Genomic DNA, 23,480 nt, shown 5'->3' on the forward strand with positions numbered 1-23,480 from the left:
CTTGACACTTGGCAATTTTTTTGGGTCCCACATTTTGGACTAAGTCGCATGAGGGACAAAAGAACTTGCCATATATATATGTATACATATAAAATAACGTTGTTAGCCACAAGTTGTCACATGATATTATATAGTGTGCTATATTCTATAACATTGTACACTACTAAAAAATAATCTCTGCTATATTATTATTGGACCAAAACGTCCAAAGGTTAAGGTTATCAACAAAAAGTTAAGAATAGAATCAAATAAGTTTGCACGTGATGATGAATCAAGAAAGGGCTTCAAAGAGAAAATATCGAATAATAGAATCTACCAATAACATGACCACTTTAATTATTTGAAATGTAAGATCAACACCCCTAGGCCTATTCCTATTATTGATAGGAACATTTACCGGTAACTAGGGTTTATTGATTCATAAAAAAGTTAATTAATTAAATATATATTTATGTATCTATCTATCTATATACATATATGCTATATATACATACAAAGAAGTCACAGCATCTTTTGATATCACTTTTTCAATGCATTGAAAAATAGCTAGAATAATAAGCAACTTAAGTACATACATTAATTTTAGTGACTTGAGATTTTTCTTTCTTATTTTCAAAGTTCTCTTAATGGTGGAGAATGAATCTATATAGTTTTTTTTTTTTTTTTCAATAATAGTGATATATTTTGTTGGGTTGGGAAGGAAGAAAATAATGTAACCGAAGGGTCTCCACTCAATTGTCAAATATTCTCTTGATGCTTTCCTTAGGTTTTCATTAAAATATTTAATTGGAATCGTTGGTAGTGAATATATCATTTTTCTTTAGTTTATATGCCATCTTAGGACTACTATACACTAGTCCAATTATATATGCGCCTCACCAATATATATCTTTTTGTACACTTTGCGTGTACTTTAAATATTTGTGCCATAATAATTTTTTTTTCTCAATGCCAAAAACAAATACTACAGAAAATAAAAACAAAAATAAAAAAGATTAAGAAAAAGAAAGATCAAAGTAGGCAGAGGTTAATCCAAACCAAACCACATACGTACCTTTTACTAATTGCGTAGAAAGAAAGATTCATTTTATGATATATATATATATATATTTATACATATTATTTATGTTATCGTTTAAATACTTCATTTGTGTTTGGCATCAGCACTATAAGAAAGATCACTTTATAAACAAAAATCCCATAAGCGATGATGGGAAAGAGTTGTATCAAAGTAGATGCTATACTACTTAAATTTGACAACTTAAAAAAGAAAACAAAACCAATTTGATCCACTTTTGAAGCATTAATAAAGCAAAAGTTAAAGTCTTTATATTATTTTTCTTTGTATTAGTGAACCCTTTTGATGGACCTAATCTTTTCTTCTTTAATTTATTTTTGTTTTACTGAGGTTATTTTTTATATATATGTATATACTACTAATCTCCTACCAACTTTAACTAAACTATACCCCATTAATGCCAAAGGATCTTGTTTAAAATGAACCAAAATCTTTTGGTTTAATAAGATAAGAGGGCAACTCGATCATATACATACATATATATATATATATATAGTTAATATTACAGTTTGAACCCATTAAGCAAAGCTATTATATATGTACCATATAAGCAAGTTTCTTTTTCTTTTTTTTTTTGAATATGGCTCATATAATATGTAAATTTCTATCAAGTATCTTTTAATTACCAAATTAATAAAATATTTGAAATCATACTCCAATAATTGGTGGTCACCTCAGTGGTGATCATGTAACGAAAAGCCCTACATTTCCAAATTGCCAACTCTCCGCTCATGCATACTCCACTTGGCTCTTTTAATTTTAATTTTTTTTCTTATTATAGATATTTAATATATTTGTACTTTTTCTAAAATATTATTTTCTACTTTTTCTTTATACCTTCAATGCTAAGTTGACACAGCAGAATTTCGTCTGACATGGGCTGTGAAAAAAGAAAAAATAAATAAAGAATGAAGGAAGGAAAGAATATACTGCCACAATATTCTATTATGCATATAAATTTAAATGGATAAAATTAAATGTTTTTGCATGGCAACTTTATTAGTTTATGGGGAGTAGTGGCAAATATTATATTTTTTGTAATTAAAAATGAAATTAATGCATTATAAGAATTAAAATATATATTGGTTTGATAATTAAGTTTTTTACTTTGGCTATATATAAATTAGAGTGCTGAAATCTAATAATTAATTAATATATATATATTATTTAATCAAATTTCATGGTGTTTTGGATATATATGTCTTGAGTAGCTTTTTATAAATTGGATGGGAAAAAGGAGTCCCACACTTTTATCAATTATTTTCCTTTGTTCACATTACATAAAAAAAAAATATTGTCTCATAGATCTTTAATTATTTGATATGCATCACTAAATATGATCATTATAGCAAAAGTGAGGTACATGTTCTAGATATACCTAAAGAAATTTGTCACTACTTTTTTGGGTCTTGTACTGACACAATTGGTTAGGAAAAAAAAGATATATAGATATATATCCTCTTTGAAATTAACCCTAGTGTTATCAATTTTCTATACACTAATCCATGTGCTTTCTTTGAATAATATTAATATTTCTATCAGATAAAGCTATCAATATTCTTTTTTTTTTTTTAAGAGTAAAATAGTTTCCTCATCCTTAAGTTTGATCCATAGTACTACAAACTAGGACAAAGTGGCAGTAACTTATATAAATCCACAATAATAAATAGCAAAAATAAATAAATATCTTTAAACGGTAGTTTTCCTCTAATTATTAACTAAAATATTAAGAAAGTTTTAGTAATTATTTCTTCATATAATATCAATAATTAGATGATGATGGGTAATGAATTAGTGGGTTGGTACTTGGTTTTTATCTAATTAATAATGTCACATAATAGCTTACTAATCTTGTAAACTATGGAAAGATGTACGATATAGTTGATTGAATATTCATAATGTGTTGATTATTAAACTTTTTTTAAATTACCCAAAAAGTTAAAAATCTTACTTAATGAATTTAGTCCTCTAAATCCAAAGGGAATCCCACTGAAAAAATTATAATAATCATTTAATGGAATCTAAATTCTGTCGTATTATTAGTCGTTTAGTTTCGTAACAATAAAAATAAATGAAAAACGAACATTATGGAAATTCTCATAACAATTTATAAAAATACCACTGTTACTAAATAGTGTCATATTATTAGTTGGTATTTTTAATCAGTAAATAAAATATTAAATTAAAGGAAGAAAATCAAAGGTGAAAAAAGGCATCCAAGACGGATGGGACACGTGTTGGACCCTCATTGGGTATTGACACACCTGCTTATGTGTGCATCGCTTGGTCTGCTACTCCTTTTTTCTCAAGATAAAACTTTTCTTTTAATAAAATTTTAAAAATTATTGTGACAATACCTAATTTTTTGGCTAATAATTACAAGTATCAACCAATTCAATTCTTTAATGAAAATAATACAAAAAAAATTTATATTTATTTGCACTAAGTTATGAAGTGTGGACGGTTAATATTTTGTCATTATCATATTCTGATTTTTACACTTATTAAAATTGAATTGGTATATAAGTGCAATTATTAACAAAAAATTATTGTTATTATTATTATTTTAAGTTTTCCAGAATAATAATCAGAATAAAATAAGATAGTTATATTAGCATCGCTATCTCTAAATAATATAAATACATCTTATTCATGAAAAAAAAATATTATTTTACATTTTTTAATAAATGATTGAATATTATATAATTTTATGTGTTTTAATTTAATTTATATGCATTCACTTTTAATAAATAGACTTCATTTATATTATAAATATAAATCTTATTTTTTGTAAATAAAATGGAATTGTATATAAATAAACAATCAAATTAATCTAATTTTGCATTAAATTTAATGTTTAATTCATGATTATTATCATTATATATAGTTACCAGTCAAATGGTAGAATAATCTTGGTAAAACTTTGATCCTTGATTTAAATTAACTTCGGACAATGATATATTTAAATGTCTTATTATATAAGAATATGCTATATTTGGATAAAAAAAGATGAAAAATTTATGGCAAAAATCATTAAATAATTCAAAAAATTAATAAAAGCAATAAACTTTAAATTCATGAAATAGTAATAACAACTCATTAATTCAGCCTTATAAATTAATAAAATTAAAATTAGAATGCAATCATTATTCTTTTTGCTTTTAAATTTATAAGTGGACGTCACAATTTAATTAGAATTGTGGTGTTTAACAAATATTTTGACTCTCCTAAAAAAAAAATAAACAAATATTTTGACAAACTTTATTTATTTACTTTGGAATAATGAAGAGACTTACTTAGCTACCTAGCCTCACTATTCCAATCCACACCACAAATCTAATCATGCTATGTGGACGGGTCCAAGTGTCACCAACAACCTGAAACTGTACACGTGGCACTTCCCGATTTTCTCTCAGTGGACCCATCAATACATCTCAGCCACACATTACGACATGATATGACGTCACCGGTGATGTCATAAAATTTTCTTATATATATTGAATCTTTTTTTTTCCTTTTTAAAAAAAAAAAATGAAGAGTGGCAATGAAACGCTTCAGTGACTCGGTACAAAGTGGGGCCAATAGCTACGCAAACGGGTTTTCTGTAGCACTTTGGCAAAAAGAAGCTGAATTATTTTAATGGAGCATGTTTCTATGCCTTCCTTTTTTCTTTTTTTCTTTTTTAAATAATTAATTAGGTGACAAATTGCTTTTGGTTTTGCTTTATAATATCCTTAGCAGTGTCATTCTCTGAAGTTTGTTTTTTGGGTTCCAAAAATCCAGGACTGTTCAATAGTCAATAATACTACATTACGGTCATACTCATTTCATTATTCTCTTCTCATTCTTGGGTTGGCTTGGCTTGGGCCCATTTCTCTGCTAATCTCTTTTGCATTTGATTCCTAAGGTTAGTCGGTTCTCTTTCCTACTTCTCTTCTTGTTTTATTTAATACCTCTGTTCTGTTCTGTTCAACTCTTGATTGATTGGTTACTGAGAAAGTGAAAAGGAAAATTTAAAGAAAAGAAAGAGAAAAAACAACAACAACAACTGCAACAACCACCACACAGGATTTCAATTTCAAAGTTCAGACCTTTATAGTGTTCTTCTTCTTCTTCTTCTTCTTCAGTATACATAATACGAATCCAACACACTTCTTTTTCCTTATTATATTTTGGGTCTTGATGATTTTTATTTTAGATGGTTCAGCTCTTATTGGTTGGTGATTTTCTAGTCATCCAGTTTTGCAAACAAGGCCTCTGAAGGGTTTTATCAGAGGTGATAATATGGTAGTTTATCTTTTTTTCCTTGTTGAACAAACAAAAATAAAAAAAAAATATAATTTTTCCTATTATAGTTAATGCTATAAAGTAAATAAATCTATGCTTGCATATAGTGGTAAATGGTGAACCCAGCATTTAATCCTTTTTCTCTTCTTTTTTTTTCTTTCTCTCTCTTCTTTTTTTCCTTTTCTGTGTGTTTTTCCTTTTTTCTTTTTTTTCAATGGAAAGCCAATCCAATATTTTTATGGTATGCCATATAGGATCATACCCAAGTGAAATCATACCAAAGAAAGGCATATGTGTTTAAAATAGATATGCTGATTTTGATTAAGTGGTTAATGGTATAATTTTGTGTTAATTGTACTTATAATGATGTTAATTAGTTGACAGGGTATGAGCTCTTCTTCATCAACAGTACAGTTTGAAAGCTCAAGAGAAATGGGGATATATGAGCCATTCAGACAGGTTCCCATGGCCATGTGGAAAAACTCCTTTGAAAATGGTAGTAATAACATCTTATACACAGGCAATTCAACTATTGTTGAGGAGGTTGTTCCTAGGCAAGAAACCAAGGTAATTATAATCGTAATATTAAAAGATTATTAATTGAGATTCTGCTATATTATAACACAAATCTCTTGTGTGGTACTTTACTTAATAATTAGCACCCACTTTTGACTAATTTATCTTATGCACATCTTTCTTTTCTAGATTAAGTTTATGTCTCATGAATCAGCAGGACCTTCAGAAAATGACCAAGAAGCTAATAAATCTACTGATGATAACAAGGTTACGAATTATGCATATAAGTGATTAGTATTATTCGTTTAATTATTTATAGAAGAAGAAAAATATATGTAAACGTATATTTTCTTTTTAGGTACAGAGACGATTGGCACAAAATCGTGAAGCTGCAAGAAAAAGTCGTTTGCGGAAAAAGGTTAAAAGAAACTGTTTGATTTTGATATGATATGATATGATACGACTGATATTCAGAAATATGTAATACACAACATATATATATACAGGCTTATGTTCAACAATTAGAATCAAGCCGTATGAAACTGGCCCAATTGGAGCAAGAACTTGAGAGATCTAGGAACCAGGTAAGGTGAAACCTTTATTATTATTATTACTACATGAACATGATGTAATATAGTATCATACATATAATATAACAACTATATCTTCTAATAATGAACAGGGTGCAGCATTCTTGGGCAGTAATAACTCAGCAAGTTTGAACTCAGGTTTGTATATATTAAAATATGGGGGGAATTTATTGATTGTGTTTTGGTATGCAAGTAAAAATGGTATCATTTCATTTTTTTTTGTTTCTTGTTTCAGAAATGGCAGCATTTGAGATTAAATACGGGTACTGGGTGGAGGAGCTAAACAGACAGAACAGTGAGCTAAGAAATGCACTGCAAGCTCGAGTACCATCAGATGTAGAACTTGGTATGTTAGTAGAGAATGGTTTGAACCATTACTACAGTCTTTTCCAGATGAAAGAAGTGGCTGCCAAGTCAGACATTTTCTACTTGATGTCTGGAATATGGAGAACCTCAGCAGAACGTTTCTTCCTCTGGATTGGAGGGTTTCGTCCCTCTGACCTTCTCAAGGTAAGGGTGGACTCGATTTGGTTTAGTATTTGGAAATGATTTTACAAACTCCATCGAAAAAAGAAAAAAAAACAAAAAAAAACTTAATTGGTTTTGTACAAGGTTGTGATGCCACATATCGAGCCAATGAACGATCAACAAGTGGCAAGAGTAAATAGCCTTAGGCAATCATCACAGCAAGCTGAAGATGCACTGTCACAAGGAATTGATAAACTTCACCAAAATCTGGCCTTTAACATGGCAGCTGATCCCATAACTGAAACTGCTTATGAATCTCTAATGGCCGATGCTATTGAGAAGTTGGACGCACTTGAGATTTTTGTGACCCAGGTAAAAATTATTAAGTTTTTTTTTTTTTTGGAGAATTATATGATATCATTATTGGTTGGTTGGTTACATGTCAATGATTGGAATAAGTGTAGGCTGATCACCTTAGGCTACAAACAATGAGGCAAATGGCTCGTATTCTAAGGCCCAACCAAGCTGCACGGGCGTTACTTGCCTTAGGGGACTACTTTCACCGTCTGCGCGCGCTTAGCTCACTTTGGGCTGCTCGTCCTCGTGATCCCTCGGCTTAATTATCGATCTTAATTACAACTTAATATGTATCTATATATATATAGTGGACATGCACTCAATCTTCTCAATTCTCGGTTTGAATATGAACAATATATTTGAAGATGCATGTGCATATATAATATATATGTGATGAAAGATCGATCATGTTGAATTATGTTTTGTAGGTTAAAAGTCTTAAACGACGGCTTTTTATTGTTATTGTCTAATGATGAATTAGTACTAAGCTAGTGGTACTTAGTTAATCTGTAAAGTTAAAAAAGTTGTTTAATGAAATGGTTGCTAGTTGCTACCAATATTGGTGCCTTCTTTTTATTTCCTTTTCTTATCCATAAATGTTGTTTTGAATCATCGTTACGAGTCTTAGTGGTTATCCTTTTCATAAAGTATTAGTAGCATACCTATATGTCCCTTTGTCGCAAATATATGAATATGATATTAAAAATCAATGATGCTTCTTTGAGCAAAAGCCTAACTTTAACTATCGTTCTAACATTTAGGTGGAATGTGTCAAAGGCACCATTTCATAAAGTGAAATTGGTAAAATATAACTTCATTACCATTATAATATATATATTTTATGGAAAATTTTCTAATAGGGGCTTCACTTCAAGCCCTATCGATGGGGCTCTCAGTGTTCTCGACCTGTGAACAGTTTTCGGTATAATTTTTTTATGTTCGTGTATATTGTAGCTATTTAGAGCATCCTGCAAATTTTCAGAATATTCCGAATAGTTTGTACCGAAAACTAAGTTCAAACATATTATTGCACGCGTGACTAATTTTTTTTATGTGCGTGAAAAGCAACATGTTAGAACCTACTTTTCGGTACGGTAAACTATTCAGAATTTTTCTGAAAATTTGCAGGATGTTCTAAATAACTACAATATACACGGTTATAAAAAAAATCACGCCGAAAACTGTTCACAGATCGAGAAACACTAAAAACCCCACGGTCATAATATCTCCTTTTTGCGTCAATCAAAAGTGTTGATCGATGTTGTAAAAACATAGATGTTTTTTGCGTTGGTTAACAACGCTTAAAACCTTCGCACTAAGTTTATGGCATCGATTGTTGACAAATACCACAAACTCAACTTACAGTGTTTATTAATAATTAGCGTTGTAAAATGAGCTTAAATGATATTGTAACTCAACAAAAACCCTAATTGATACCACCATAACACCCCGTTCTCCTTTTCTTTCTCCAATCGCTCTACCTTTCATTCTCTCACTCACACGATAACACCTCCCCCCCTTCTCATTTTCTTTCTCCAGTTGCTCTACCTTTCATTCTCTCACTCACACGACAACACCCCCTCTCCTTTTCTTTCTCTAGTTGCTCTATCTTTCACTCTCTCACTCACACAATAACCTCCCCCTTCCCCCTCTCTTTTTCTTTCTTCAGTTGCTCTCCTTTTCACTCTCTCACTCACACGATATTCCCCTCTTTCTCCAATTGCTCTACCTACTCTCTCACTCACACAATACTTACCCTCATCTTTACCAAAGGTTGGTGGCACCTCACCCTCCAAAAATCTCTCCATAAAATTTTAATTAGGGGCCATAATTATTTTAAACTTAAATAAATTACATAATTTAATTTATATTTTAAATAATTTTTTTAAAAATTGGAGCCTAAGCTTAGGGGGGCCCTAGGCTTGGGTCTGGCCAGTCTTAGCCTAGGGTTGGACCCGCCCACCCTCACCCTCACACTCAGCCTCATTTTCGCAGCGGTGGTTGACAATGGTTTTCACTTTGGCCAAGAAGAGATGGCGTGAGGTGGGACGCAAGGTAGAGTCAAGGAAGACGTACATTGGGGCTAGGAGAGGAAAGTTGTATCTCGTTAGGAATGGGTCTTGAAGGCGGTTGGAAGAAGTGATTTCAAGGTAGTGAGAAGAAAAAGAGTTTGAAATATGAAATTGTGAGAGTTTTAGTTAGATTTTTTAATCTTAAGATTAAATGTTTGTGTTGAATATTTGATTGTGTTTTAATTCAGATTTGTGATGAATATGACATTGTAGGTATGATTATTAGAAAATTTTAGATTGAGTCTACGTTTGTAGATATAGTTATAGTGACAAATATATTTTTATATCTATATTAATATATATATTATAGTCATTGGACGCCGCCATATTGGTTATCCTTTGATGTCACAAACAATGACGCCGATTTTCTAAGTAATGCCATAAACTTATGACGTTATTTTTTATGTACATATTAGTATATATACTATTGGTATTAGCCGCCACCATATTGGTTATCCTTTGATGTCAAAAACAATGGCGTCAGTTTTCTAAGTAATGCTATAAACTTATGATGTTATTTTTTGGCCGACGCAAAAATGGGTTTATCAGTACATTATAAAAGTCACTATTAGATTGTGTAAAATATGATTGCTGAGCAACCATGGTGATTTGTATATAAATATTCTTTTTGAAATTTATATAAAATTCTTCATTCTTCATTCATTTTTATATATTATATTGGTGACTGTTATGTTACTTATGTATACCATAATCTGGAATGAGTTCCTTTGAAAGTGTAACAGCTTGATATAACTAGTTTAGCCATCACTTGCGTGAATAAATGACAACTTCCAACGACATGCACGCATGGAAGCTTAGGCACGAATGGCCACATTTCGACATGCCTCCAATGTGCTTAACAAAACACTCATTTTACCTAGTTTATATATATATATATATATATATATATATATATATATTTCAATTTTAACATTCGACCGTAGAAAGAAAGTTGATGTTACTAGAATAAAATTGATGTTTTTCTTTTTATTAGTTGATGTTTACCAAAAAAAATTGGATGTTTTGTTAAAAAAAAAATTTGCTCACCTAAATCATCAGTACATCATCAACATTTACTAAACACATAACAACAACTAAATAAAAATAACATCAACCAAATCAACTAAACAAAAAATAACATCTGGGTTGATGATAAAAATGAGTCATGTTCAACTTTTGGGTCAATTCGATCAAGCCAGAGCCCCACGAAACTGAGAAATTCAATAATAAAATGTCATTTCAATGTCCTTTTTCAACATTTTAAACAAGATTTCTTAATGGATTTCATTATTTTTATTATTACTAAAAACACTTTAAATTAAAACTTTCATTTAAAAGATGTATGGGCAAAAAATTTCTTAGTTTCCGACCTCTACTCCAACCAAACCTCTGGCAAACACGTTCAAAAACTTCACTTTCACTTCAAATGATAGCCACACCATAAAATTAATAATAAAATCAAATAAATAAATAAGTTTCAAAACAATACAAAATTTATGTACTGGATAAAAGTTAAAGAATGGGTAAAATCCACTAAAAATAATGAGTAAATTATAAATATATATATTAAAAAAAAGACATAAATTGTAACTTCTATTTCTCATTGAGATTAAATTATCCCATTAAAAGTGAATTAGCAAAATTGTTGCTTGGAATATTTTTTTCGAAAAAAGACATAACAAAGTCACATGAATTATCAAATTTAATCTTGTCCTATCCTTCTTTTCAGACTTGCATATTTCCTCCATAAATTCAAAGAAAACATTTTATTATTGCTAGTGACAATGACACCGAACTTGCTTGTCATTGCAAAAATACAAACTCCAATTCCAATACAAATTAATAATTTGAGACTGAGATATCATAGAACAGAAGAAGAATTGGTGTTAATATGTGTTGAATGTCTTTCAACAAGAAGTTGAATTAGGGGATCTTCTACGTCATCAACACCCGCATTCTTGTCTCTGCGAACTGTAATATTTTCACTGCTTGTGACAACCACGACCTCCTCTTTGCGAGTTAACAGCTCGTTTGCTACCACCATATCCATCTTGTACTTTTCAAGAGCTGCAACTGCTTTCTTCAAAAGAATCTTTGAATCTGTCTCTAGCTGTTTAATCATCAAGCATCATCAGACATTTTAGTTCATGAAAAATGGTTGAATTCTATGACATTGCTTTAGGTAGGTAATAAGTTTTAAATAATCAGTTTATGCAATTAAGTAGTGGTGGCTGAGGATCTGACCTTGAATGAAATGAGAAAAGCTTTTGGAGCCCACTGTTGCCTGAGCACTGGTAACATCTTTGGCACTTGAGCAAGTTGCATGTTCAAAGGGCCAGATGCTGATTGAATCTTATGTTCTGCCTGCAAATTGAGGGAAAAAAAAGGCATATTTAGGAAGTTAGCTCAACTGATTCCTCTATTATAGGCAGGAAAACGTTAAGAAGTAAAGAAACAAATCCATGGTTCTATCAGCACTGTTGGATGAAGATTGTACTACTAATGAGAAAGAAATGTGTTTTCTTCTTTTTCCTCTTTTCAATAACAACCTTCCTAATTGTTCTTCTCCATAAATACAAAATATCATATAGGCACGACAAACAAATTATTACAATTGTAAATAACACCAACCATGCTTTGCCAAGGAACATAGAAGTCAGAAACGGCAGCTGCAAGATAAAACATTGCATTTGGTCCAAGATTGCTGGTGGACAAAGCAATCATCCGCAACATCTGACCAATGACAAAGAGGATGCAATAAATAATAGAATACTGATGTAATCAAAGTGCTGTAAGTTTTCAGACTAAAAACTAGCACGAACAATTAAAAAAAGCAACTGAATCTAACCTGAAGATACTCAAATATAGTTGTGAAAGGAAGTTTCAACAAGAAGCCTTTTTTCACAGCCTGCAATATAATCAAATTTCTACCACATGATGAGTTCAGGTTATATTGAGCAATATTCAGCCATTGCATAATTTCCTAGAGAGCCAAAAGTGAAATGGAACAAAAAAAATGAAATAAAAAATCAATTAGAGAAAAAAAAAAAAAACTATCCATACAGAATGATGCTCAGCAATGGCCCTTTCTACTGCTTCAGAATATAATTTGTGTACTGAAGGTGAAATGAACTTTAGTCATTCTCAGTGTCAAAAGACTCCTAACAGTAAATTTTATAATATGAAAAATGACACATGTTTCTTTCACATATACAAACAATAATTTGTTGTACCATCACAAACTACTAACCTTTAATGTTTGTCCCATCAATTGACTCAAAACATTCTAGCAAGGGATCATCCGGAAGAGACCGACAAAAGGGTTGGAAGGTTCCCCTACAAAAAAATCAGGCATGATGTTCAATATACAAGACTTGTATTGTAAATGTTGTATTATTACATGTACTACACCTCTTCCCATGATTAAATTGATAATGAAAAAAACATGCTAGAATCAGGAAATTACCTCCGATGTAGAAAGATAACAGCATATCCAGCCTTCACAAAATACCTGAAAATTCAAAATAAGATTAATAACTATTTAAAAGCAATAAAGATAGTACAATAATTCGAGGATGGTATACGAATGTACTCCGTGGATGTTGCTCCTCTATGGCCTGAGCTGAAATTATCAATGTACCGAACACACCGTTGCTCTAGGGGAACAGTAGTTCCACCCGATGTCACACACACAACCCTCCTCCTAGCTCCTCCATTTCCTGTATTTACCAATTAAAATTTGAAATAAATCAGCACAAAGGAAATGGGACCGAAAAGCCCAAAGCAAGCCTGTAGATTGCATACAAGTATCTACGAGATAGAACCAAAGAGTGAACTTGCCAGATGCCATCTCATTTCTTTTGATAAAATTTTCTAGCTTTTCACTGATATCAGCACTGTTCCTTAAAGGAGGAGCCGACTTGAAAAAAGATTCGATTTCCCAATTTATGTTGGTTTGAGTAGCTTCCAATGTGCTTTCTAAATCCATCTGAAACTACCAAACATGTAAGAAGTCATAAAATCCCATGATGAGATTTCATATGCAAAACTAAGGTAATACATACATCCAAATTTTTATAACACCTAGGGTCCTAGGAAAGCTTCCCTTACATGACTCTGGTCACAGAAAATATGTTAATTCAAAAGCCACAGAATTCATCAATTAAATACAGACACAAAACATGAGAAGATGGCTTGAAGTCCCCTCCCTTTCACGACATAGCGTTGAAGATGGCATGAGAAGATGGATTAAAGGATACAACATTTCATGACATAGCGTTCTTGGATGAAGACATTAAAGTGTTGCAGATGATGTTAGGGTCAAACACATTTTTCCCAGTCATTGAATAGTTTATGGAATGAATTAAAACAAAGTAACACAGATATATTATAGAACAATGTCATCCCAAACAACAAGACTATAAGAATGCTATATAATCCTAGAATATCGAGAAGGCAGATCTTTAAAATAATGGCTAGAGACAATCTGCTAACAACCTAACAGATCAAATACAGGCAAGTAGAGAATGCATCAGTTGCCCCCTCCAGTTCATTGCATTAAATTACACTTAATCAGTAACTGAAATGAAACACAAAAGCACAGGAGCAGGTCTAGGAGACATACTGCTAACCACTGAAGGCACGAACAACCAAAGTGTACACAGACACATACTCTAAATATTTTTTTGGTTTCTAATGTTCAATCATTTGCTTAAAAATTGCAATAACTTGATGCCTTTAAATATGCAATGTTGAGTCAATCCAAAGAGACAACACTGCTATTAGACAATTAGACCCAAAAATAAAATAAAATAGACTAATGAGACAATCGAAAAGTTGATGGAAATAAACAAAATAAAAACTCAGCCAAAAACAAAAATCATAATTGAACAAAAGAAAAAGAAATTGCAGATTGAGAATTTGAAAACCAAATAATATTTTTTAGACATCCCCAAAAACTTAATCAAATTTCTAGATCTCCATCCCTACCAAAAATCAAAGAATTAAATTTAACATCAGTAGATACAAATCAAAAGAAATACCTAAAAATTATAACACTGTCAAAACGAAAACCAAAAATTTGCTCTGAAAAAAACTTAAAGCCACTAGCGCACACTAAGCACCAATGATGACGAAGCAATGGAGAATAAGCGATGGATGATAGTGTCAGGCAATGCTAAATGTCCACATCTCAATTGTAATTATCTTACTTCAATTCTAAGAAATAAAAAGAACTAATTTTGAACAGCAAGAGTCATATTTAACTCATTGTAAAAACCAATTTAATCCAAGCTAATGCTAAATGAGGTAGGAAGTAAATTGTATATTGAGAAACCACAAAACCAGGTCATTTCAAATAAACTAAAAAAAAAACTTTCAAACTCAAAATGAGTGAGGTCCTTTGTGTGTGTATGGTAGTTTTGAGACACTGTTATTACTTTTTCTTTTCACAAATATGAGAAATGAGAGCTTGATATATATTTAACATAGATTTGAGCAGTAATTAAGAAAAAAGACACAATAATCTAATACAATTCAGGTCTTGTTAGTAGTGCTATCTGTTTCAAACCCATTAATTTAAAATTGATTTTGAGATCAATCAATAAAAAGAAGAATATTGAGGTAAACCACGATTGATAAAGGCGCAAATTCATAATATTATATTATGATAAATATTAATGATCTAATTTGACATCATAATTAAGAGATTATCAGTAGTCCCCCAAAGTGAGAAACCATGAAAGAACACAGATATTTACCGGGGCGGAGGAGCGGCGGTTGGAGCTTGGAGGAGTGGTTGCTGAGACAACCGGTGGTAATGGGAGGAACTGTGAGAAGAAGAAGAAGAAGAAGCAGAAAGGTTTTCAGTGGATTTTATTTGTGAAGAAGGATTTTTGTACCGTTATTTATAAACTTGTTTTCAAATAAGCAATTAATCATAGCCTTTAATACTTAAATAAAAGTAGTACTATTATCCTTCCAAATTGTGACTTGTTTGGTATATCTACTTTTAGATATAGAGTCTTCCCAAAGGCATTCATTCAAGGTATATTTAATTTGAGTAATGACATTTGCACTCAAAATATGTACCAAAACATTACACACAGTGACGTGTCACTGTTTTTTAAAACAGTGGATCCTAATTTTAATAAATGTGATTGGCTAAACTAAACTACCACGTCACTGTGTGTAATGTTTGGGTGTATATTTTAGGTTCACATATCATTACTCATTTAATTTATGGCACATTACTTACTAAATTTTAATTAAATAAATTAAAAAATCTCTCACTATTAATAAATTTGTGTAAGAGTATGTGTGGGAGCCTGGAGGAAGAGGAAGAGTTCAAATTTTTATTTTATAAAAAAATATATATTATACAATTTTAGTAGCACGTTGTTTGTCTTGGAGCCAACTTAATACATTATTGTTTACTTAATACCTTATATATTATAAATGAGATTAAAATTATACTTTTGCGATAAAAAAATTAACAAAATATTTATAATTGAATTTTAACTTTTGAATAATCATCTATCATTAATTTTTAGTATGTGATAAGTTTAATACACTATTAAATAAATTTATTTTTTTAAAAATACTAAAATACAATAGTACATAAATTTAACTATAAAACAATTGTCACACTTATATATTGTCACACTTATATATAGAGCTGTAAGTACGGGTCGGGCTTTCTAGCACGGCACGAAACGAATTGAAAATTGGCACGACACAGCACGACATGGGCCTGAGTACGGCACGGCACGACAAGCCCGAAGGCACGACACGAAAGCACGAACAAACTAGTCTGAAAACACGACACGATAAAAAGTCTGATATTTTGATATTAATAATGATAATAAATTTTTATTTGTCAATTATCTATAAATTAAAATTATAATAAAAGTCAATTATTTTTCTCAATTTTACATTTTTATAATTATATTAGTTTATTTTAAGATTTGTGAGTTAAAATTTTTAGTATTTATTATTAGGTATTCAAATTCTAATAATTATTTTTGATATAATTTTGTGCAAAATATTGTTAAAAATATATATAAAAATATCTAAAACTATAATTTAAACAAAGAAATGTATTAGGATTGATGGTGAGTGAGGTGGAGGGTTCAATTCTCCATCCTCACATTTTTTGGCAATAATAAAATTGGCCTAAAAGTGGGCCAGCCCGAATAAGGAAAGTGGTTCGGCCCGACACGGCACGAGCACAGCAGGACATGGGCCGGGCCCATGGACTGTGCTGGGCTTATTCTTTCAAATATAGGTCGGCCCGACCCGGCACGAATTGAAATACGGGCCCAGCCCAAATTATTCAGAGGCACGAAAAATGTGGGCCGGGCCGCCCACATTTATAGCTCTACTTATATACTTGTTGATTAAATATGAATGATGAATGTGATTGACTCATAGCTTGAGCCCCACCTTTAAAGAATGCAAATTCAAAAGGAGAATTCTTATTGCACTATATATTATTCCTCATAATACTCAAATATGATTTTTTTTTAATCACTTCATTCAAAAAATAAATCAATTACAAGGAATTAGCATGTCAAAAGCCAAAGCTTAACAAGCATCAAAGGGTAAAATCCCTATTCCAAAAAGCACTAACTTTATATAATAAATTATTTTCACCTTTCACTATAATGAAATGAGTAATGATATGTGCACCCAAATATTATATATAATGACGTGTTTCTGTTGTTTAAAATAATAAATTTTAATTTTAATAAATATAATTAAATATATTAAACTACTATATTATTATATGTAATATTTGAGTGAACATATAATTAGATTGAATTATAAATTGGAAATGAGATTTTACTTTGTACCCAATTTGTAAAAATGTTGTTAAAAGGTGTTGTAGAAGATTATTGAGGATTGAGGTAGGTAGGTAGGTGATAGGTGCACCAAAGAGAGTAGAGAGTAGGCTTAAAAGTTAAAACCCACCATTATTATTATTATTATTATTATTATTTCATTCCATTAATTGACTACAACTGTCTCACTCACAACTAGCTAGCCTAGCTACTCACGCCGCATTTAATAAAATCTTTACAAAATCAATTAACTCCCTCACATTCATTCTCAACCGCAAACCAAACAAAGTTTGGGAACGGGCTTTCGATATCCGGCCCATTCAAAATCGAAATAAAGGTAGCCCATATGGATTCAATAAAGGGCATTTTTTACTTGGATACAACAATCCCACCTATTAAGTCACTTTCCTAACCTAATTTGTTTATAAATATATACATATATATATATCTTCTATGCAATAAATACGTAGATAATAAGAATTCTTAGTTTTAATAATTTTTTATTTTTTAATATTAATTTTAACAAAATATTTTTATATTTAACAATAGTTTGTAAATACTTAAACTTAAATAAAATAAATAATTAAAAAAATTAAAATATGATATTTTTGAGATATTTTATAATGATAATTATTTAAAAATAATAAATAATTAAAAAAATTAAAATATGATATTTTTGAGATGTTTTAGAATGATAATTATTTAAAAATAATAAAATCATACATTTTATAACTTAAATAAAATTTAATTAAACTTAAACTCACTTATTATAATAATATCATATTAAACATATAATATAATCTAGTGTGAATTAGCAACAAATTGCTTTTTTTTTTTTTTAAAACTAGCAAGAAACTTAAATATAAAATACACGTATTGTTGACCGCGTTTTTTGCCAACGACGTGAGAACGTCAAAAACGATAAAACATTCAAGAGAAAATAAACGACACAGACGATTTTATAGTGGTTCAGCCCCAATGTGATGGTAATAGCCTAATCCACTTAGAGTTATGATTATATATCTACACTCAAAATCAGATGAACCTGAGTCAACTGTGTTTCTTCAGTGTAGATTCAAAAAATACAAGAATTCTCTCAAATACAAGTACTCTCCCTCTCTAGAAAATTCATATCAAAAGTTCAAAATTCCCAAAAGTCCATTTCTGATGCCATAAGCCTTGTATTTATAGGCTTAGGATCGCACAGATGATATCCCCCATAATCGGGATATTTTATTATTCACATTTTATTTAAATTATAACAATATTCAAAATGTAACAGTACACCATATTCGTGGGATAAATGAGAGATTCCCGCGTATGCCAAGATCGATTCTTGTTAAAGCCGTTTATGGGAATCTTGACGTAGTCCTGCTCTATCTTGTTGATCCATATCACCTTCAGTCTGGTCGGCCACACCTTTACTGGGCAGTCATGCACTTGACTGGGCAGACATGCACTTAGCTGGTCGGACATGGTCATGACCGATCGGCCAAGTTCATTCCTGGTCGGACAAAGTCATGCCTGGGCAGGCAAAGTCATGCCTGGGCAGGCAAGGTCATGCCTGGGCAGACAAGGTCATGCCTGGTCGGACAAGGTCATGCCTGGTCGGACAAGCACGTGACTGGTCGGACAAGGTCATGCCTGGTCGGTCATGACACTTCTCAAGCCAGTCAAAATTCCTCAATGGCCTACTGGGCTACTCCTAAGCCAGGTCACCCATCCATTCCTTGCCACTTGTCATTTCTATTGCCACATCATCATTTTCAAAATTTGGGGATAACATTTGCCCCCCAAGTTTATTATATGATATGTCACATAATAAACTTTTTTTTTCTCCACAGCTGACGGCACTATATAGAAAAAATAACTGTTCATCTTCCCGCCATGCAGCAGACCACAACTCCACAGACCACGATCATTGCAAATAACTACTCATAATCGTGGGGAGAAAAAATATCCCAAGAATTCTAAGGGTCCAAAAATAAGAGGTAACTCCCACTTTTTTCTTTAAATAGGTCCCTACACTTATACATTCCCACACACACAAGAAAGTTAGAGCTCAAAAACCCTTCATCTTCTTTTCCTTCTTTCTTTGGCCGAAACCCCTTGATTTTCTCCTTCTCTTTGTCGAAACTTCAAGGGTCATCAAGGTGAATCTCTCCATTTCTTCAAGCACTCTCCAAGCAAATCAAGGGCTCTTCAAAGTTGGGTAAGTCTTCTCTTCCATCTTTACTTGTGTTTCCAAAAATTTCAAGAAAAAATATGTTGTGGTCGAAACTCTATAGGGGATTTGTTCTTGAATTTTCCCATGAATCTTAGAGATATAATGTGTTTGGTGGCTGTTTTGATGATGTTTGTACTATGGGTAACCCAATATTATCTTCAATTTCATAGGAATTTAAAGAAAAATAGGTTATTCTAACCTAAATCATGAATATGGGTTTTAGGGCTTTTGATGGTATATGTGGTTTCAAGAACATTGAAAAACCTTTCAATTTCCCTACTTTGATCTTGTGATTGTGTGTTTTTGGTGAAAAAATATGTTTGTGTTAGGGAATTTAGGACTTTGCATTTTCGGATTGGGTTTTTGGTTGAGGTTCGGGTATGGGACATGGGGTATGGCCGATTGGCCAATGCTCATACCCTTTTGACATATCTAGTCCGATCGGACTCTACAAAATTTATAGAAATTTCAAAATGGGCTTTGCTCCTCGGAAATGCACCAAATGGCTCCTCGGATGTATGGCTCGGATACAGACGCGGCTTCTCGGACACCCATGGGCTCTTCGGACAGAGGTGCGGCAGCAGCTCGGATGGCACCCAGACTCAGTCCCTCGGACTGGCACAGCTGCTCGGACGCAACACTGGCCCCTCGGACGCCCCAGCATCCGCTCGGATGCATCACCTAGCCTCCTCGGACGCCTCGGCATCCACTCGGATGCACAGCCCAGCTCCTTGGACAGCTCTACGCGCGCAGCTCCTCGGACGAACATTGCTACTCGGACCCAAGTGTCCGCTTGGACACACACGGCTCCTCGGCATGCACACACGCACACACGGGTGTTGGCCTCCTCAGACAGCCTCTTAGGCATGCTCACACGCTCAGACATAGGCACACACATCACCAAAAAAATTTTTGCCTATTACCAAAATTATCCATTCATGCTGATTCTAGTGACCTTAGACACTTCAAGTACTTTTTAGGCACTTTTAGGCACTAAAATTATTTTTCGTCATGCATGCTATATTTTTACTACTTAGATAAAATTTTTCTGAGTAGAAAAATAAATTTTGCTCTTGTTGAATTTTATCTGTATGATTACTCACCTCCCCATTTTTTAATTTTTGTAGATGAATCGCTTTGACTATAGGGGAGGTGACAACCACACGGACTCCGATACATCTATCCCGCAGTCAATCGAGACCCCTCAAAGCAGCTATTCCTCATCAAAGGCTTCCACCAGTCGCACTCTTGAGGATCGCCTCCGCCGCTTCAAGCAGATCCTTCCTCGTTCAGCTTTGTACTTCCTCCACGAAGAGCAGTTTCTTCAACAAGCTGCACAGTCGACCATGAGGGTGAAGAAGTCCAATAGGCTTCCCCAAGACCAAGATCCACAAGTTGCCCGCAGAGCGGTGCAAAAGGTGGTGGAACGCAGTGAGGCCCACACTGCAGCTTCTTCGAGACCACCTCTTCAGGTGTCAAAATCAAGCAAGACTCGGAGAAGAATCACCCAGGAGTTTGCCACCGAGGTCCAGCACTTGGCCGTCCAAAAACCACGGAAGGCAGGAGAAGAAACACCTTCCTGGTTCACTGCCCAGCCTTCAAAACTCAATCTCGGGATGTTCGACAAACACATCCAAGCTTTGGGTTTGAGTGGGGTGAACGTGATATGTCCGCGCCCTCACCAGAGAGCCAACAGGCCCAGCGGACCATACTGTGCCTGGTCCAGGCACCATATATTCAGGCGTTGTCTGCGCTGTATATTCTGTACTCTCTGCAAGGCTGGGACGAGCCTACTCCTCATGAGGTACATTACTTGTTCGACTTCAGGACTAACCCAAGCCATAAGAACACGGGGTTTTCCACCTCTTTCACAGGCAAAAGGGGGTTAAATACCTTTGTGGTATCGCACACAAGTCGAACCCCGGGAAATACTACACGGAGTATTTTCTCACATCAGACATCAAAGCCAACAACTTGGCTTTTACACATGCGGGTCCGTTCAAGCAAACCTTGCCTACTCAAGATATGTTCAAGCGAGCAAAGGCGTTGGCTAACATGTGTATTGAGGATAAGGACGTGAAAATTTTGGTTATCGTGGGCAACCTTTAGATGGTTGGCCTACTACCGTGTGACCAAAACATTGCAGTGGAGAGTACCACTGAGGAGAATAATGCGACCGATCAGTCCAACGCCGGGACTGAGGTGGTGACTGACCAGTTTTCTCCTGGGCCATCTCCGCACTCTCGTAGACCAGGAGATCTTGTCATTAGGGAGCCTCAACCTGAGTATCAGCGCAGTCCTGCTATTCCCGCCCAGCCTGGGAAGGGAAAGACCATCTAGTTTAAGAGGGACCTCAGCTCATCATCTGACAACGAGGACGACTTCCTTGATCAGATCCTCAACTCAGGTCTAGTAGTCATAGCAATATGTTTGATAACTTGGTGATTTGAGACTAATAAAACTGTAGTAGTAATATACTTATCTACATTTTATTATATTTTTTTTCTAATGAATCTTGTGTTTTCCTTTTTTGTAGATCCAGAGATGTTCAGGCACTGCATCGCTCCTCCTGCCCCGAAGAGGAAATCTGGCGAAGGAAGTGGCTCCACTCCCCCGAGCAAGGTCACGAGGACAGTGCCACCGAGCCAAGGGAGACAACCTGAGGGGTTAGTTACGATCCCGCAGTTGACCCCTTCCTCGCTTCCTCCATCAGCGAGCCTAACTCCCCCTCGTCCGACCGGCCTGAGCGAAGCACAACGTACTGCTAGTACCATTGTGAGGGGGGCAGTTGATCAGACCCTCTACGACGCTTCAACAATTCAAGGCTTTGAATCCTTTCCTTGACTCAGTGTTGATGTCATCTTAGAGAGAGGGATCGCTCAGTTGGCGAATGTAAGTGCTCTACCACAAGATAGTTTGTTACTTATGTTCATACTTTGTAGTAACCTTTTGTTTTTCATGCAGACGCTCATGACCATCTGTCATGCCCAGCACCGATCAGTCGACTACAAGGAGTTGATCAAGGTCTTAAATGATCAACTAGTGGAGGCTCGAGCTAAGGTGGATGCTTTTCAATCCAAGTTGGAGCGGTCAGAGAAGACTGTGGCTGAGCAAAAGGAGACTCTTAAGGGGTTGGCCGATGGGAATGATCAACTAACCCAAGCCAACAACTGATCGGCTAGACAGACTGACTCGTGAAAACGAGGGGTTAGCTCGGGAGAACGAGGGACTAATTCGCGAGAATGAGGAGCTGAAGCAGGAGAAGAAAGCTGATCTGACTCGCTACGAGGAGGCCTGTTTCAACTGTTTTTATCAGGTGTGGAAGCTAAACAAGCCTCTCAACCTCGACTTTCTCACCAAGGAGATTAAGGCAGAGGAGCTCACCAAATGTGAGGCCAGGGCTGCTGAAGAAGCTGCTAATCCTACCGGCACTACATCTGCTTCCCCTACGCTATCATTCCGACCGGAAGGAGCAGTTGATGCCGAGGAGGGGGTTGATCAACCTACTAGAGCCGACCAATGATCCCTCATCCTACCAGAGAAGCTTCTGCCCGACCAGACAAGTTGTTGTCCTACCAGCCTTCTATCATACCTTATTTTGTTTTTTGTTATATACTCTTGCTCGTATGATCGAGCTGTTTGGCATTTACAATTTACTTTTCTTTTTTAGCTAACTTGAAACATTTAAGTTTTTTTACACTTAAAACATTACAAGTTTATTGTGAATAGTAAAGTCTATGTATGCCCTTTATTTTCACACGAGTACTTAGTTTTCTAACTTAGAAATTCTAAACATTTCATAAGTCCATACTAAATATACTTTCTCACGCTCTTATTGCTCTAACATTTTATGAGCATAACGTTTATTATCACACGAATATCTGCTTCTAACTTAAAATTTTTTAAATTTTAAGTTACTTAAGCTTTGTCAAACAAGTTAGCTTAATGGCCTTTTTGGACTTCAAAAATTTACAAGTCAGCCTAAAAACAGATATCTTTGCTCGTGCTCTTATTGCCTGTGTTGAAGTGCACGCCAGTATACTC

General features: G+C 33.7%; 2 protein-coding genes across 15 annotated transcripts; one reads left to right on the top strand and one right to left on the bottom strand.

Annotated features, from left to right (window-relative positions):
* Positions 1 to 4,828: 4,828 nt before the first annotated feature.
* Positions 4,829 to 7,853, top strand: LOC133803810 (transcription factor TGA7-like). Of its 13 annotated transcripts, none has more exons than XM_062241929.1 (10): positions 4,829 to 4,985; positions 5,277 to 5,365; positions 5,750 to 5,932; positions 6,071 to 6,148; positions 6,240 to 6,299; positions 6,388 to 6,465; positions 6,564 to 6,609; positions 6,707 to 6,981; positions 7,084 to 7,311; positions 7,404 to 7,853. In XM_062241929.1, the coding sequence occupies exons 2-10, from the start codon at positions 5,363 to 5,365 to the stop codon at positions 7,557 to 7,559; spliced, it is 1,107 nt and encodes a 368-aa protein (XP_062097913.1). In that variant the 5' UTR covers positions 4,829 to 4,985; positions 5,277 to 5,362; the 3' UTR covers positions 7,560 to 7,853. The 13 variants fall into 13 exon arrangements, with proteins under 13 accessions (XP_062097913.1, XP_062097920.1, XP_062097923.1 ...); XM_062241936.1 differs by having other exon boundaries at positions 4,830 to 4,985; positions 5,743 to 5,932; XM_062241939.1 differs by having other exon boundaries at positions 4,830 to 4,985; positions 5,286 to 5,354; positions 5,743 to 5,932.
* Positions 7,854 to 11,106: 3,253 nt separating this feature from the next.
* Positions 11,107 to 15,279, bottom strand: LOC133803831 (phosphopantothenate--cysteine ligase 2-like). Of its 2 annotated transcripts, none has more exons than XM_062241961.1 (10): positions 15,128 to 15,279; positions 13,209 to 13,356; positions 12,961 to 13,087; positions 12,835 to 12,879; positions 12,619 to 12,704; positions 12,432 to 12,484; positions 12,217 to 12,276; positions 12,000 to 12,101; positions 11,613 to 11,732; positions 11,107 to 11,478 (listed from the first exon to the last, which is right to left on the bottom strand). In XM_062241961.1, exons 2-10 carry the CDS (start codon positions 13,354 to 13,356, stop codon positions 11,230 to 11,232), a joined length of 990 nt encoding a protein of 329 aa, XP_062097945.1. In that variant the 5' UTR covers positions 15,128 to 15,279; the 3' UTR covers positions 11,107 to 11,229. The 2 variants fall into 2 exon arrangements, with proteins under 2 accessions (XP_062097945.1, XP_062097946.1); XM_062241962.1 differs by having other exon boundaries at positions 13,209 to 13,362; positions 15,128 to 15,271.
* Between the last annotated feature and the right edge of the window lie 8,201 nt (positions 15,280 to 23,480).

Source organism: Humulus lupulus, chromosome X, assembly GCF_963169125.1.
Source record: "Humulus lupulus chromosome X, drHumLupu1.1, whole genome shotgun sequence".
Classification (NCBI taxonomy): Eukaryota; Viridiplantae; Streptophyta; class Magnoliopsida; order Rosales; family Cannabaceae; genus Humulus; species Humulus lupulus.

Coding starts and splice junctions, on each gene's coding strand:
- LOC133803831 (XM_062241961.1), bottom strand. CDS start 13,356: ATGGATTTAGAAAGCACATTGGAAGCTACTCAAACCAACATAAATTGG. Junction 12,705..12,834: donor GTTATCTTTCTACATCGGAG/GTAATTTCCTGA, acceptor ATTTTTTTGTAG/GGGAACCTTCCAACCCTTTT. Junction 12,102..12,216: donor CTATATTTGAGTATCTTCAG/GTTAGATTCAGT, acceptor GTCATTGGTCAG/ATGTTGCGGATGATTGCTTT.
- LOC133803810 (XM_062241929.1), top strand. Junction 6,149..6,239: donor AATCTACTGATGATAACAAG/GTTACGAATTAT, acceptor TTTTCTTTTTAG/GTACAGAGACGATTGGCACA. Junction 6,300..6,387: donor AAAGTCGTTTGCGGAAAAAG/GTTAAAAGAAAC, acceptor ATATATATACAG/GCTTATGTTCAACAATTAGA.